Source organism: Scyliorhinus canicula, chromosome 6 (assembly GCF_902713615.1).
Source record: "Scyliorhinus canicula chromosome 6, sScyCan1.1, whole genome shotgun sequence".
Lineage (NCBI taxonomy): Eukaryota > Metazoa > Chordata > Chondrichthyes > Carcharhiniformes > Scyliorhinidae > Scyliorhinus > Scyliorhinus canicula.
Window position 1 is genome coordinate 204,417,013 of NC_052151.1, and position 16,308 is coordinate 204,433,320.

Below are 16,308 nucleotides of genomic sequence, written 5' to 3' on the forward strand. Positions count from 1 at the left end.
ACCACTCCCCCCGTCATAACCATCGACATTCCACACAAACTGTGTGCCCACACTCTATACGAAACACCACTTCAACGTTCAATGTCCTCATACTCCTCCCAGTGCATAGACTCTCAGAAAGTACTTAGCTGCTTACGGCTAGTCAAAATAAAATTCTTGCTTTTGCTGTGTCACCCACGCACAAGCAGGATACAGAACCTCAAACCTCACCCGCTATATGTAGAGGGCAGCCTTGATCCGGTTGTACCCGGCCATCCGCTTGGCCAATTATGCACCCAGGTCCTTATAGGTACGCATCTCATTCTCTTCTCGTGTGCACTTGTTTGCTTCACACACATAAAAATCTTCACCTTGTCAAAAAAATGATGCAGCCTCACCACTATCGCCCTTGGCGGCTCCCCCATCTGCGGCCACCTACTCAGCGCCCTGCGTGCTTAATCCACCGTGAAAGGACGGTCAAAGAACCCTTCCCCCATCAGTTGCTCCAGCATGTTCACCACATACTTTGCGCCCTCCTCACCTTCCATGCTCTCCGGCATCCCCATAATCCGATGATTTTGCCTCTTGGAGTGGTTCTCAAGGTCCCCCAGCTTCTCCCTCGGCCTTTACTGCCTGCTTGTCACTATCCCCTTTCTGCCTCCAACAAGGTCAACCAATCCTCATGTCTCCCCCCCTCCGGTCTCCTCCAACTTTTGGATCGCTGGGCCCTGCATCTTCTGCCTCTGCTCCACGCGCCCAATCGTCACGCAAAGCGTCTCTACCAGCTTAGCCAGGTCCTCGAAGGCCTCCTTCCTTTGCTGCTGGAACTAGTTGTTGAGGAATTCCACCAGCTGCTGTGTATATCACTGGGCAAGCAGTGCCAACCCTCTACTCTCCACCATCTTCTCCTGTGTCGCACCACTAATACTCGCTTGCTTATGCTGCTGTCTCTTTCTTGTTGCACTCCTCGTCCAATGAGCCATAAACCAGTCCCACCAGAGGAGTATTACATTCCCTCAGAGCTCATGCACCTTTTGCCATACAACACAGGCAGGGAAGGACAAAAATATTCCACCTTGAGCTGGACCCACCAAATGTTTGACCACTCACTCATGGCCGCCACAGAAAGTCCTTGTAAACAGATCTGAAGGTTTTGTGGAAGGCAAGACTGGTAATACTTCTCCATTGCTTTGAGGTGTTTGGCGTAGGCTGTCCAAATCTCCAAAGCATTTTCGAGTGCGAGAATCACTGCTACCCGTTAAACCACAGCCTTCGTCTTGAATTCAGCACCCTGGCCCTTTAAGTGGGAAGACAGTGGATTTCTCATAGGAAAACTGGGTGAGCAACCCAGAGATCCAGGCAAATGCTCTGGGGACCTGGGTTTAGATCCCATCATTGCAACTCGTGGAATTTAAATGTAATTAATAAAAACGGAATTGAAAGCTACTCTCAGTAACCGTGACTGTAAAATGATTACCAATTGTTGTAAAAAGCCATTTGGATCTTTGCTGTCCTTTCAGGAAGGAATCTGTGATTCTTACCTGGTCTGGCTACATATGGCTCCAGAATGACAGCAAATGCTTAACGTTTAATGGTCTTCTGAAATCGGCCAAGCAAACCTCTCTGTTCAAGGGCAAAAAATGCTGGCATTGCCAGTTATGTCCACATCCCATGAAATAATTTTTTTTAAATCTATTTTTCCTCAGTTGCCTAAAGTCTGAGCTGGCACATTGGAGCTGATGAAGAATTTTGTCATCTATATCTGCCTTCATCGAGAAGGGCTCAAAAGATACAGGAAATTGTCCACATTTTCAAGGAGTTCACCATTATTCCTCATCAATGGGGACAGCATAGCAGTGGCAAAACACACAATAGAAATCACAAATGGTGAATAGAAAGTGCAAAGGAGATCAAGGCACTCGCAGAAACCAAAGGCATATGCAGATTCTTCAGCACTGTCAAGCCAATCAATGACGCAAGCACTCAATGGCCCACCCTCTGATAGCAAAGCATGGAGGGAAGCTCATTCAGGACAAGGAGGCAGTCAGTGTTCTCTTGAGAGAAAATGATGAAGGATTCCTCAGCCAGGACTCTATCTTTGACTCCAATGGTCTCAATTCCATTACTCAATGCCCTGTCCAATTCAGTATCAGTGCCACCCCAGCCTGGAGCGAGCACAGAAAATCCAATCGGCACTTGAAAAACAATACGGCCTGTGGACGTGATGGAACCCCTGAAGAAATTCTGAAACACAGCAGAGTTAAACACTTGGCACAGCTGCACAACCTCATATTCCTCATCTGGGTAAAGGGATGCATGCCCAGGGAACTCAGAGTGTAGCCACCTAAGATGGACACTGGGCTACAAAATGGAGAACTGCTAAGGCTGCAGGGAGAAAACAGTCTTAGCAAGGACAAGCAGTTTGCAGAAGGCTAATTAGCATTCTGCACATACCGAAACCAGTTTATGGCCAGGTGCAGAATCTCAGCTAAAGGTGTAAATGGCAACAACGATTTGCATAGTAATGAGGTGATCCAGATCTAGGCCCACACAATAGAAACATTTAGGTTTGAATGGATACTTTGAGTGGACGCCCAGACGAAACGGCACCATAAGTATCCATCACAAAGCACCATAGAGACCGCCCCACCCATCGAGAAGCGACCCTCAGATTGGGGGGTTTGGAAAATATCGATTGGGAGAAGACCCAATCGATATACAGCAGGTACAGACCGCCCCGAAGAGGCACGGACTTTGGGGGGACCTATAAAAGTAGACCCCGCACATGGTCCTGTCTGTTGTTTGGCTCCGGCTTCCTGTTGTTGCTCCGGCTTGCTGCTACATCGCATCCTGACTCCAGTTCCATCACCAGCCGTTGAGCCACCAGCCATCGAACTGGAAGTTTCACCACGACGCTCGCTACGTGAACCAGCCTTGCTAGACCCTGACGACCTCTAACTTTCTGAGAGTTGCAGACCAAGAACGGGACGAAGGCCTCGCTCCCTGACCTTGCCTGTTCCTGTTTAGATAAGTATTTTAGTCATTTAGTTTAGAAGTAACTTAGTCTTTAGCGTATGCATGTGTATTTATTATATTTGTTATAATAAATATCAATCGTTTGAACTTACTAATCGGTGTACAGATTTATTACTTTGAACCTGACCTTGATATACTTGTGAGGTGTCTAAATACGGCACCTGGCGACTCCGAGCAGAATTACATACACAGAGCTGTAGTAGTGTTAAGCACACGGCCTTTAAACGGAGGCGTGTTAATACACTCCAATAAAACGCGTAATACACTCAAGTAAAACATGCAACAAGAGGCACTGTGGTTATAATCAAGAACGGAGACAAGTCTGCCTGCGGTAATCACAGACACTTCCCTGCCAGAGATGATCATTGCGTGACTGCTCCTCAATAACATTCTCTTAGTGGCCACAGAGCTCCATCCAGAATCACAGTGCTGTTTTATTCTCATCAAGAAGCATCGTAGACATGGCCTACACTGTGCAGCAAACCCGAGAAAAGTGCAAAATGCACCAATTGTGGTTCCTGACCTTTTTTGACCTCAAAAGAGCCTTTCACTGAGTTAAATGTAAAGTTTTGTCCTGTTTCCTTCTCCAATCTGACTTTCCTCAGATATGTCTCACCATCCTCCACTTACTCCACAATGACATGCAAGCAGTGATCCTGATCAACGGACCCTATCTCAGTGAAGACTAGGATCAGACAAGGCTGTATATTTGCACCAGCATTCCTTCTTCTCCACTTTTCTCTGGCACCTCACATCAAGCAACTTAGCCACAGGCAAGGAAATAATTTACAGAACAGAAAGGAAACTTACATCACCTGCAAAACTTATCCAGAATCAGTCCAACCTCAGACATTCAATTCCAGTTTGCAGGGTCCACGGTAGCAGTGATTTGCGCCAGGGATCAGAGTTCAATTCCCATCTTGGGTCACTCTGTGTGGAGTCTGCACATTCTCCCGGTGGCTGTGGGTTTCCTCCGGGTGCTACGGTTTCCTCCCACAGGTATCAAAAGATGTGCTTGTTAGGTGAACTGGATATTCTGAATTCGCCCTCAGTGTACCCGAACAGGCGCCTTAGTGTGGGGACCAGGAGATTTTCACTGTAACTTCATTGCAGTGTTAATGTCAGCCAAGTTGTGTCACTAATAAAGATTATTATTAGATGCTAGATCTATATGTTAATCCACCCAACTGCTTTGAATCCATTACCCATTGAACAATCTCGACAGTTCCATATTTCGTGTGAAGGGATTTCTGATGTTGCCCCTGAACACACTCTCAATGAGACAAATAGCACTGATTTATACATTTAAATTGTGACAATTATTTTACTCTTGACTTGTTATGCATCCAAGTAAAAGAAATATAATAATCAAAACAAAATAGTAGGGATGCTGTAAATCTGACATTAAAACAGAATGTTCTGCAAATCCTCAGCAGGTTTGGTAGCTTCTATGAAGAGAGAGAAACAGACCAACATTTCCAATCCTATATAATTCTTCTTCAGAATGTCTTTCCAACATTCCGATTTCATTTTCAATTATAATTAGTGTAAATGTTATTGTTCAGATATCTGATGTGAATCTGATTTCAGACCTTCCTCTGAACGGTTCACAAACTGACCTCCATTCCTTCACCAAAGACCCGGATAGAAAATCACCACCACAAAATGGCGGCCGCCGGTAAACCGTACCGGTCAGCGAAGAGGAACTCCGTCTGCTTCCCTCTTCTCACACCAACAACTGAACATGCGAGACAATACTCAGCAGCTCCGACATAATCTGTGGAGCGAGAAAGGCGGCTCACGTTTCGAGTCTGGGTGACTCTTTGTCAAAGCTTCCCTCACCAAGATGGCGGCGCGCTCAATGAACAAGACGCTGCCTTCCTCTGCTAAGATGGCGTCCGGCGAGACTGCTCCCAGTGCGCAGGTGCGGTGGGGCTCTGAGCATGCTCAGTGTCAGTCGCAGTGAAAGAGTGAGGGGATTGTGAGCACAAGGAGAGGAATGGACACTGCGGCTGGACTGGGCACTTTATCAACTGCTAGGGTAGGCCTGAGGCCCCGAATAGGCCGTGTTTACCCCGCGGGGATGGTTGTGCTTATAGTTGGAAAGATGTGGCGGTTCCCAGACTCGTTCAATTCGTGGAGCTTTTAAACCCAGACCCTGGTGGCGGATCCCACATTGAGTGGCTGTGTTTAAAATATTTAAAAAAATATATTATTGATCTACTGATAAATATATTTGTGGAAAATATTTTACAGCATCTGTGAAAAGACCTATTATTAGTAATAGTTTGATGTATTTGCGATGAGAATTTTAATATTACTGACTGACAAATGAAGATAACAGTTTGGGGCAGGATCAATCCTAAAATGATCATGTTTTAATTTACTCCCTCATATCAGATTTCAGTTTTGATTTTTAAAATTTAATTGAGAATATCAGTTCAGGAGCAAATGCTATGTGGTTTTTTAAAAAAAGTACCAGCTGTATTTAGATTCATCTCTCACTTCTGTCAGTCACTGCCTTTGTAGGAAGTATTTACCCTGATTTTGTGGCACAAATAAATGCAGTTTTTCCGAGGAACAGGCTGGTGTTAACAGTCACCATGTTGTTTCAGTAGGCAGAAGAGCATATGTGTGGTCACTGAAAATGGAACAAGGGGGTGTGTCAGGAAAGAAAATTATTGACTTGTTGATTTTACTCTCACTCTGCACACACTGAATTCAGCTGGATTGGGGGGGGGGGGGGGAGGTGCTGGGAATGGAGACATAACATGGTGTGATGCGTTTGGATTTCAGTCCAGCACACAGGGGATTTATTGGGCAAACGAGGAAAAAATGTTCCATCGAAATGAGAATTGGCTGCTCTGATTTTTTTTCTGTGAACTTCTTTTCCAGGATGTTAGAAGAGGAGGATTTACAGATGGGAAACTCAAACTAAACTTCACATCTGACAGAGCCACTGGACTCATCATGACCTAATCATTATTGGCTTTCGACAGTGGTTAGAGAAATATTTCCCTATTCTGTCTCTGGAAGAAGATTTCAATGTGACTGGAAAAGCACCAAGACCCACACCCGAGTCAGAGTGTTCCAGTGTGCTGACTGTGGAAAGAGTTTTAATCGGTCATTTTGTGTGAAAAAAATATCACTGCATTCATAGTGGTAGAAACCAGATACATGTGAATGAGGCTTTAACTGACCATCCAAAGTGAAGGAATTCAAAGACACCGGCACCATGGAGAAGCCATGGAAATGTGCAGACTGTGGGAAAGGATTCAGTTACCCTTCCCAGCTGGCAAACCATCGACGCAGTCACACTGGGGAAAGACCGTTTATCTGCTCCATGTGTGGGAAGGGATTTACTCAGTCATTCTGCCTGCAGTCTCACCAGCGAGCTCACACTGAGGAGAGACCATTCTGCTGCACTTACTGTGGGAAGAGGTTCAGATGTTCATCCAACCTCACTGCACACCAGCGAATTCACACTGGAGAGAGACCATTCACCTGCTCCATGTGTGGAAAGGGATTCACTCAGTCAACTACTCTGCTGACACACCAACGGGTACACACTGGGGAGAGACCGTTTACCTGCTCCGTATGTGAGAAAGGATTCATTAATTCTTCCCAGTTGCTGAAACATCAACGCGTTCACACTGGGGAGAGACCATTCACCTGCTCCAAATGTGGGAAAGGATTTGCTCAGTTAAACAACCTGAGGAGACATCAGCGAAGTCACACTGGGGAGAGGCCATTCATATGCTCTGTATGTGGGAATGGCTTTACTCTCTCATGTAACCTGCTGACACACCAGCGAATCCACAGCGGGGAGAGACCGTACACCTGCTCCGTGTGTGGGAAGGGATTCACTCGATCATCTCACCTCGTGACACATCAGCGGATTCACAGTGGGGAGAGGCCATTCACCTGCTCTGTTTGTGGGAAGAGATTCACTCAGTCACAGCATCTGCTGTCACATCAACGGGTTCATAAGTGACTGTAGGTGTTGGATTCTGCTGATATTGCTGCTGTTAATGACGTCTAGGATTGAGAGTTTGACAATATTTAGTTTGCTCGTTGTAATGTTAGCTCTCTGGAGTTTAATATTCCAGATCTATCGCTGATTTTCATGATGGCCCTGTCAGTTACTTTTCAGTCGCATCTCCTGTGATCTTACCTTAATTTAAGAATTCCCAAAGGAACTGGTTTACTATAAAATACTGAACTTTTACTTCAATCCTCAGTTGATCTTCCATGCAAAATCTACAGTTCAGTTTCTGGAAACTGAAAACATTTCCAGTTATAAAATGCTGATTAATTCTTGCTTCCAATTCTTACTGACTCCATTAAAAAATAAATAAGTGGTGAAATATTTTACAACATCTGTACAAAATATGATGGCGATATATTGGACTAATGAGAGATGAACAGGATAGTACCAGTTTAGCTCACTGGCTTTGAAAGCAGACCAAGGCAAGCCAGCAGCACGGTTCGATTCCCGTAATAGCCTCCCCGAACAGGCGCCGGAATGTGGCGACTAGGGGCTTTTCACAGTAACTTCATTTGAAGCCTACTCGTGACAATAAGCGATTTTCATTTTTCTTTTTTATTTGTAATAAGAGAGATGACAGAAATATGAAAGAATTATTTTGTGTCATTGTTTCTCAAGGAGATAGAACAGTTCAACATGACACTGAATGATGAGAGGACATTGAATGTCAAGAGGAATAATAATACATCGAAAGGATGAATTGAACAAATAACCAAATGCAAAAGAGGATAAAGTGGTCCGGGTGAGTTGATAGCTTTAAAAAATAATTTAGGGAAGCGACAGCAGTGGATTTACTACATATATTTAATAATTTGTTAAAAAGGTGCAGTGCCAGAAGACTGGTGAAAAGCGAATGTTATTCTTATATTTAAAACGGTGGACAGAACATGCCCAGGGAATTCTAGACCAGTCGGCTTCATATTGGTGGTGGGATAAATAATGGAACCTTTCTAAAGGAGAAAATAGAAAATAAATATAACAGTGAGCATGGATTTCAAAAGGGAACCTCACCAACCTTATTGAAAGTGCTGAGGAGATAACAGAGAGTTGATGATGGAAATGCAGTAGATGAGAAAGATCTGGATTCTCAAAGGCCTTTGATAAAATATCCCACAGTAAACTAATGAATCAGGGAAGAGAATGTGGAGTCAGGGACAAGGCGGCACCGCGGTTAGCACTCGCGCACCAGGGACCCGGGTTTGATTTCGACCTTTGGTAACTGTGGTGTTTCCACATTTTCCCCCTGTCTGTGTGAGTCTCCTTCAGATGCTCTGGTTTCCTCCCACAGTCCAAAAATGTGCGTTAGGTGGATTGGCCATGCTAAAGTGCCCCTTAGGGTGGGGTTCCAGGACTAGGACGAAGGATTGGGCCTTGGTGGTGTCAACTTGATGGACCGAATTGCTTCCTTCAGCACTGCATAGATTCTGGGATCAAAAATCTGAAGTGGCAGAATAGATTGTGAGCTGGCTTCAAGGCAGCGAATGGGAGAAAAGGGAAAGATATTCCATAGGTGGGAAATGATGTTCCACAAAGATCAGTGCTGGGACCACAGTTGTGCACAATTTATATCAACGATTTGGCCTTTGAATCAAATTTACAATTACTGAATTTAATAATTACACCGAATTGGGAGGTTGGTCAATACTGAGGAGGAACAATTATTTTGTGTCGTGATTATCATGTTAGCTTCACAAGCAAAGGACCCCAGTTTGAAACCAGTCAGAAGCTTTATCAATGCTGAGAAGGACTGCAACAGATTAGAAAATGTTTACAAAATGCAGAATGGGCAAATAATTATCAAATGAAGTTCAACACTGAAAAATGTGAGGTAATATGTTTTGTGTGACGAATCGGGAGAACAGTTATTCTTTGGAAGGTGTGAGTATGGGGTAGAGCAGCAAAGGGAATTTGGTGAATAAATGTATTGGTCATTAAATGTTGTGTGCCAAGTTAGCAAAGATGTAAAAAAAAAACATGCAACAGCTTTTATTTCTGGAGGGATAGAATTGAAAAGTCATGTTATTAATCTTTATTGCACCATGGTTAGAGCAGGTGGATACAGTGGTTAAGAAAGCATACTTGTCTTTATTAGCCGAGGCATAGAGTTCAAGAAACCACATGGGATTATGGGTAACTTATTAGTTTGGGTAGAAGACTGGCTGACGGACAGGAGACAGAGTCGGGATTTTCTTTTCTGGGTGGCAAGGTGTAACTAATGGGGGTCACAGGGTTCAGTCCTTGGGCCTCAGCTATTTACAATCTATATGAACGACTTTGGATACAGGGATCAAAGGTTCTCTAGCCAAATTTACAGATGACACAAAAATAGGTGGAACAGTAAGTTGCAATGAGGAAATAAGAACCTGACAAATGGATATAGCTAGGTTAGCAGAGTGGGCCAAAATATGGCGGATGGAGTTGAACGTTGATAAGTGTGAGGTCATGCATTTTGGTCGTAAAAATAGAAAGGCAATTTATTATCTAAATGGGGACTTTGGGGTGCTCCGGTGCAGAGAGAACTGGGTGTCCTCTTGCATGTGTAGCAAAAACAGAGCATGCAAGTGCAGCAGATAATAAGGAAAGCAAATAGAATGTTGGCATTTATAGTCAAAGGAATTGATAATAAAGGTAAGGGAGTGTGGTTGCAAGGCATTGTTAAGACCGCAGCTGAAGTATTGTGCACAGTTTTGGTCCCCTTATTTAAGGAAAGATGCAGTCGCACTGGAGACAGTTCAGAGGAGGTTCACTAGATTGAATCCAGAGATGAGGGGTTTGTCGTATGAGGAGAGATTGAACAGTTTAGGCCTATACTCTCTAGAGTTTAGAAGAATGAGGGGAGATCAAATCGAGGAATACAAGATGATAAAAGGAATGAATGAATGAAGTAGATGTGGAGCAGCTGCTTCCTCTTGAGGGGCATTCTAAAATGAGAGGCCATAATCTGAGAATGAGGTAGCAATTTTAAAAAAAGATTTGAGGAGAAGCTACTCCCAAAGTGTTGTGAATCTGTGGAATTCGATACCACAGAGTGCGGTGGATGCAGGGACAGTGAGTAAATTTAAGGAGCAGTTGGACAGATTTTTAATTGGTAACGGGTTGAAGGATTATGGCGAACGGTCGGGACAGTGGAATTGAGGCCAGGCTGGGATCAGCCATGATCACATTGAGGGTGTTAGGCTCGGGAGGCTAAACTACCTACTCCTGCTCCTAGGTCATGTGATCTAGGGAGGAGATGCCCTGACTGATTTTGCAATCCAACTCTTGGTCTGTACCACTGTAGGTAACAGATGAGGAACATATCAGCCATGATAGAATGGCGGAGCAGACTCTGGTTGAATTACCTAATTTTGCTCCTAAAACTTTTGAACGCAAGAGCAAGGAGGTTATGCTAAAACTGTATTAAAATGTTGGTTAGGCCATAGCGAGAATATTGTGCGGAGTTCTGGAATCCACATTCGAGGTGGAATGTGATAGCACTGGAAAGGGTGCCGAGGGGATTTACAGTACTTGCCTCAGCTGGAGAGTTTTAATTATGAAGAGAGATTGGATAGACTGAGAACATAGAGCATAGAAAAATACTGCACAGAACAGGCCCTTCGGCCCACGATGTTGTGCCGAACTTTTATCCTAGATTAAGAACAAATTAATCTACACCCCATCATTCTACCGTAATCCATGTACCTATCCAATAGCCGCTTGAAGGTCCCTAATGTTTCCGACTCGACTACTTCCACAGTCAGTGCATTCCATGCCCACACTACTCTCTGGGTAAAGAACCTACCTCTGACATCTCCCCTATATCTTCCACCATTCACCTTAAATTTATGTCCCCTTGTAATGGTTTGTTCCACACGGGGAGAAAGTCTCTGACTGTCTACTCTATCTATTCCCCTGATCATCTTATAAACCTCTATCAAGTCGCCCCTAATCATTCTGCGTTCTAATAAGAAAAGGCCTAGCGCCCTCAACCTTTCCTCGTAAGACCTACTCTCCATTCCAGGCAACATCCTGGTAAATCTCCTTTGCACCTTTTCCAAAGCTTCCACATCCGTCCTAAAATGAGGCAACCAGAACTGCACACAGTACTCCAAATGTGGCCTTCCCAAGGTTTTGTCCAGCTGCATCATCACCTCACGGCTCTTAAATTCAATTCCTCCGCTAATGAACGCTAGCACACCATAGGCCTTCTTCACAGCTCTATCCACTTGAGTGGCAACTTTCAAACATCTATGAACATAGACCCCAAGATCTCTCTGCTCCTCCACATTGCCAAGAGCCCTACCGTTAACCCTGTATTCTGCATTCATATTTGTCCTTCCAAAGTGGACTTGGATTGTTTTCCTTGGAGCAGAGGAGACTCCGGGGGGGGGGGGGGGGGAATATGATTAATATGCCCAAAATTATGAGGGGATTAGATAAGAAAAAATCTTTCCCATAGTGAAGGTATCAATGACCAGGGAAGTTAATGGGCAGGAGATTCAGAGGGGATGTGAAGGAAAACCTGTTTACTTTCAGCACGGTAGGAGTTTGGAACTCGCTGCCTGAAAGGGTGGTGGAGGTCGAGACCCTCAAATCATTCATGAAGTATTTAGATGTGCACTTGTGTTGCCAAGACGATGGGGCAAGTGCTGGAAAATGGGGTTAGAATAGTAAGGTGGTTGTTTTTGACTGGCACAGTTGCGATGGGCCTTTTCTGTGACTCCAGAAACACCAGTCAATTCATATTGAGGAGAAGCAATAAGATTTACTCTGTGGGAAGATTCACTCAGTTATTCAGCCTCTGGACAACCAGTGGGTGTACACCAGGGAGATGTGTTCATTTGCTCCATACATGGGATTGGATTGACTGACCAGCCTCACTGGACATCAACAAAAAAATCTGGGTCTGGCAGCATCTGTGGAGAGAGAAACAAAATTATCATTGCATGTCTAATATGACACTTCTTCCTCATCTCTGAAGAAGTCACATAAAACTGAAAACATTAACTGTTTCTTTCTCCACAGACGCTGCCAGATGTGCTGTGGTTTTCCAGCATTCTCTTTTCATTTCAGATTTTAGCAATATTTTGCTTCTGTTACACTTAACACCAAGTTGTTCACTCAGTTAAGAGACCTTCTATTTGTTCTTACCCTGTGAAGAGTTTTAAAAACACTAAAGGTTTGATGAAATACCAACTCACTCAAACTGGAGAGAAAGCATTCACCTGCACAGTGTGCTCGAAGGGATTCACTCGGTCATTCAACCTGCTGAAATATAAGCTCCCATATGACTGTATTGGTTGGATTCTGTTGTTATCCTTAACCATAGAATCTCTACAGCAGTAGGAGGCCATTTGGCCCATTAGGTCTGCACCGTCCCACTGAATGATCACACTACCCAGGCCCCCACCCTATTCCCAGTAACCCGTGCAATGAAGATGGCCAATTCACCTGACCTGCATAGTCTTTGGACTATGGACTATGGGAGATAGCCCAAAGATGTCCCTGGAAACAGAGCCCCCGGAGGAAACTCACGCAGACACGGGGAGAACGTGCAAACTCCACACAGGCACCCAAGGCTGGAATCATACCCAGGCCCATGGCGCTGTGAGATAGCAGTATTAACCACTGTGCCACCATACAGCTCCTCTCTGCAGGGTAAGTCCTGGTTGTGGCAATGTAGGCAGCATATTTAAAGGCAGCTAGCAGCACTTTCAAAGGCAGCAGCTCTGGTGGACAGGCGAGGGAGCCCTGGCAACCGAATAAAGTGCTGAATTGGCAGGCAGCAAATTAAAGGTTACTCCCCAAATCACTGATGCTTCCTGGAGGTGCTCCTCCAGGCTGCTTGGGTTCAGAATGAAATTCTGTTCCCTCAGAAGTGGATGAGGAGATTGACACCATCAATGGAAGCAAGTGTGGCTGGAGATGGCCGACGACCTGAGCAGGCGTGAGGTACGTGGTTTCAGTGTGGCAAAGTGATCAATTACCTGATGTGTTTTGACAACGTGAGTACAGCACAAGAATGTGAACATCACAGCCTTCTATGTGAATGAGGGTGAAAGTTAAATTGGTAGAAGATCATTTCCACCCCTGCCTGCCCCCCACAGCCACTGGCAATGCCTAGGCAGCAGCGCTGACTGTCAGAGACATGTCAGCCTCTCTGTGAAGGGGCCCAGTCAGTCAGAGTATACTCCTGCAATGCCCTGGAGTGGTCAAATGCAGGAAATGTCCTTGTGGAGACATGATGGACAGTCAGGCTTCCACAAGCAGAGTGAGTGTCTTTGGGTGAGTAACAATGGAAATTTATGTGCTTGTAGAAGCGAACACACCGTGTCGGAATGAACAAAAAATGGTGGCAGCATCCAGGTCTTGCCATCCTTACACCTGTTGTGCCTCTGCTTGCCGCAACTGATGAATGCAGACAGAATGAAATACTCTCAGTCAGGTTGATTTACCTTAAGTACAGCTTTTATCGTTTCTCTATGACTACAGCTATGTGTTTATTTAAACAGTTACATAACTTTCAAGACCCATGGCTTGAATCATGTTATCTTCCCATTAGAGAGGGCCAGGTTCATGCTTGAGGGGCTGATGAACCTTAAATTAGGTCTGCACTTACGACAATTGATACCAGGTTGTGTGTGGTTAAATCTCAGTGTTACTGTGTTTTATACAGTTCAAGTTAAACAATCTTTCAAGCTTCAGAGTTATTGGAGCTTATCCTTGAGAGAGAGTGAGAGAGCAGTGTCCTGAAAACAAAGGTATTATCAGCGATAATCCAGTTGCAAGCCGCTGCTCTGTCTGCTTCCATAAATTGATTTTCCACAGGGCAGCAGTTTTCTTGTTGGCTTTAAAGTTAGTAATTGACCTCTTCTCCCTCATAGCTCAATGTTGGTTATCTTTCCCATCACACTCATAGATGATCAAGCGCTGGACCTTGGAGACCTAGAGACAGGGTGGGAAATCACTGATGGTGAGATAGGTTGTGCATCTGAGAGAGGCTGGTTGAAAACATGATGGACATGTGTCCATCACTGGCCACATGGAGTAATCTCAAGGATGTGTTGCAATGTGCATTGCCCTCTATCACTCCTCTCACACAAATCAAGGGCTGTGTGGCAGGGTGACAGTCTCATCTGTAAGCAAGGGAATGGTCCTCCTATTATTTCCCGACACCCTCAGCCTTTTCTGTGGGGACTGACAACCAGTCGCCTTGGCATCAGAGAAAGAAATAACGAGTCAGTGAAAATGCAGTGTTTGGTCCGTCGCCACCAGTACCTGGGAATTCATACATGGGGGAATGAGGGAGGCTGAATGATGCACTGGTGGATTCTGGGAAAACCTCACATAAGAATTGGATTGGAATTTCCCTGGAAATTCAAACATCTCGGCAATTCACCACCAATGGGAACCACCTGATATTCCAATTTAAATTGCAATGTTACAGTAATCGTTACCCAGAAAAAGTTAGATTAAATTAAAACCACTTCTAATTCTGGTGAACAACAGTCCTGACCTTCCCAACCAGTCTCGCCACCACCAATTGGACTCCTGCAAATGAAGCCCTCAACCACCACAAAACTCCACCTCGATGACAAACCCTGACATACCCTCCCGACTAACCCTGAATCCTGGAAAAAAATGGGCCGTGGCTTCATTACGTTTGTCCCTTTGGCACTTGGCTGAAGGATTCAGGAACCACTGCACTGTTTCATTGTCACCCGGCCTAGGTTGGAAGGTGGGATGAGACAGGTACAGATGTATTTCAGGGTAAATAACTAGGAGACGAGTGACAATCTGACTGATTCTGGCCACTGTGAGCCTCAACCAAACTGTTCATCGCCTCAGTGTGCGTTTCACCTTGAGTTGATTTGCTGACTCATACCTGCTCCATCCCCAATGCCACCTCCCCCTTTCACCTCTCACATCTTCCGCCACTCCTGATCAGCCCATTTGCTGCTGAAAGTCTCATTCAGGCCTTTTCTCACTCTGGGACTGACGATTCCAAAGCTCTCCTGGTCCATCAGCTTTTTATCTGGAACGCTGCTGTTAGTCTGGGGTCACATATAGGACAGACCAGGTAAGGATGGCAGAACTCCTTCATTAATAGGGATTAATTAACAGATGGGTTTTTTAGTCACCATTAGTGACACGAGCTTGCAATTCAGATTGTATTAATGGACTTAAATTCCACACTGGGACTGAGATTTGAACGGGTCTCCCCAGAGTATTAGTTTGAGCTTCTGTATTATTAGTCCAGTTACATTACTGCTAGACCTCCATCTCCCCATATCCTAACCTGCAATTAGTCCCATTTCACCATTACTCACTCATCAAAATTCATTCTCGATCTGGCAATGCATCAATATTACAATTTTCAGTGGTTTTCTTTCCTCAAATCCCTCCCTGATCTCGCCCTTCCCTATCTCTGTAACCACCTCATGTCTGACATCATAGAGGTCATAGAATCATTCAGCACAGAAAAAGCCCTTCGGCCCATCTTGGGTCTGCGGTGGACAAAACGACCCCAAACCATTCAAATCCCATTTTCCAGCACTTGGTCCATTACCTTATATTCCCTGGGATTGCAAGTGCATATCAAATACTTCTTAAATGTTGTGAGGGTCTCTGCCTCCACCACTCTTTCAAGCAGCGAATTCCAAACTCCCAACCCCCTCTGGGGAAAAAAGTTTTTCCCCTCATCCCTTCTGAACCTCCTGCCTTTTACCTAAATCGATGCTCCCTGGTCATTGACCCCTCCATTGAGGGGAAACATTTGTTCATGTCAACTCTATGTATGCCCCATATAATTTTATACATCTCAATCATGTCCCCCCTCAGTTGCCTCTGCTCCAAGGTAAACAATCCAAGTCTATCCAATTACTCTTCACAACTAACACTCCAGCCCAGGCAACATGCTGGTAAATCTCCTCTGCACCCTTTCCAGTGCTATCACATCCCTGCTATAATGTGAATTCCAGAACTACATACAATATTCAAGCTGTGGTCTAATCAACATTTTACGCAGCTCCAGCACAACCTCCCTGTTCTTAAATTCGATACTTCAGCTAATAAAGACAAATATACCATCTGCCTTCTTAACAACTGTTTCCAATGCTCTGCTACCTTAAGGGCATGCACACCAAGGTGTGCATGGTGTACATGCACACCAAGATCCGTCTAATCCTCGGTGCTTCCCAGGTGCATGCCATTTATCATGTATTCCATTGCCTTGTTTGACCTGCCCAAGTGCATTACCAAACATT

General features: G+C 44.7%; 1 protein-coding gene across 5 annotated transcripts in view; it reads left to right on the forward strand.

The window, feature by feature from the left end:
• The first annotated feature begins 4,807 nt into the window (after positions 1-4,807).
• LOC119967815 (zinc finger protein 235-like) overlaps positions 4,808-16,308 on the forward strand; it is an 86,079-nt gene continuing 74,578 nt past the window's right edge. For 3 of the 5 annotated variants that reach the window (XR_005461075.1, XR_005461076.1, XR_005461077.1), the window contains exons 1-3: positions 4,923-5,056; positions 5,911-7,011; positions 7,682-7,805. Coding sequence is in view for 2 of the 5 variants with exons in the window: in XM_038800828.1 (XP_038656756.1) it covers positions 6,251-7,009 (759 nt within the window). In the remaining 3 variants the exon portion in view is untranslated. Of the gene's footprint in view, positions 5,057-5,910; positions 7,386-7,681; positions 7,806-16,308 lie in introns of those variants that run through there. The other 2 variants (XM_038800828.1, XM_038800827.1) reach the window with 2 other exon arrangements.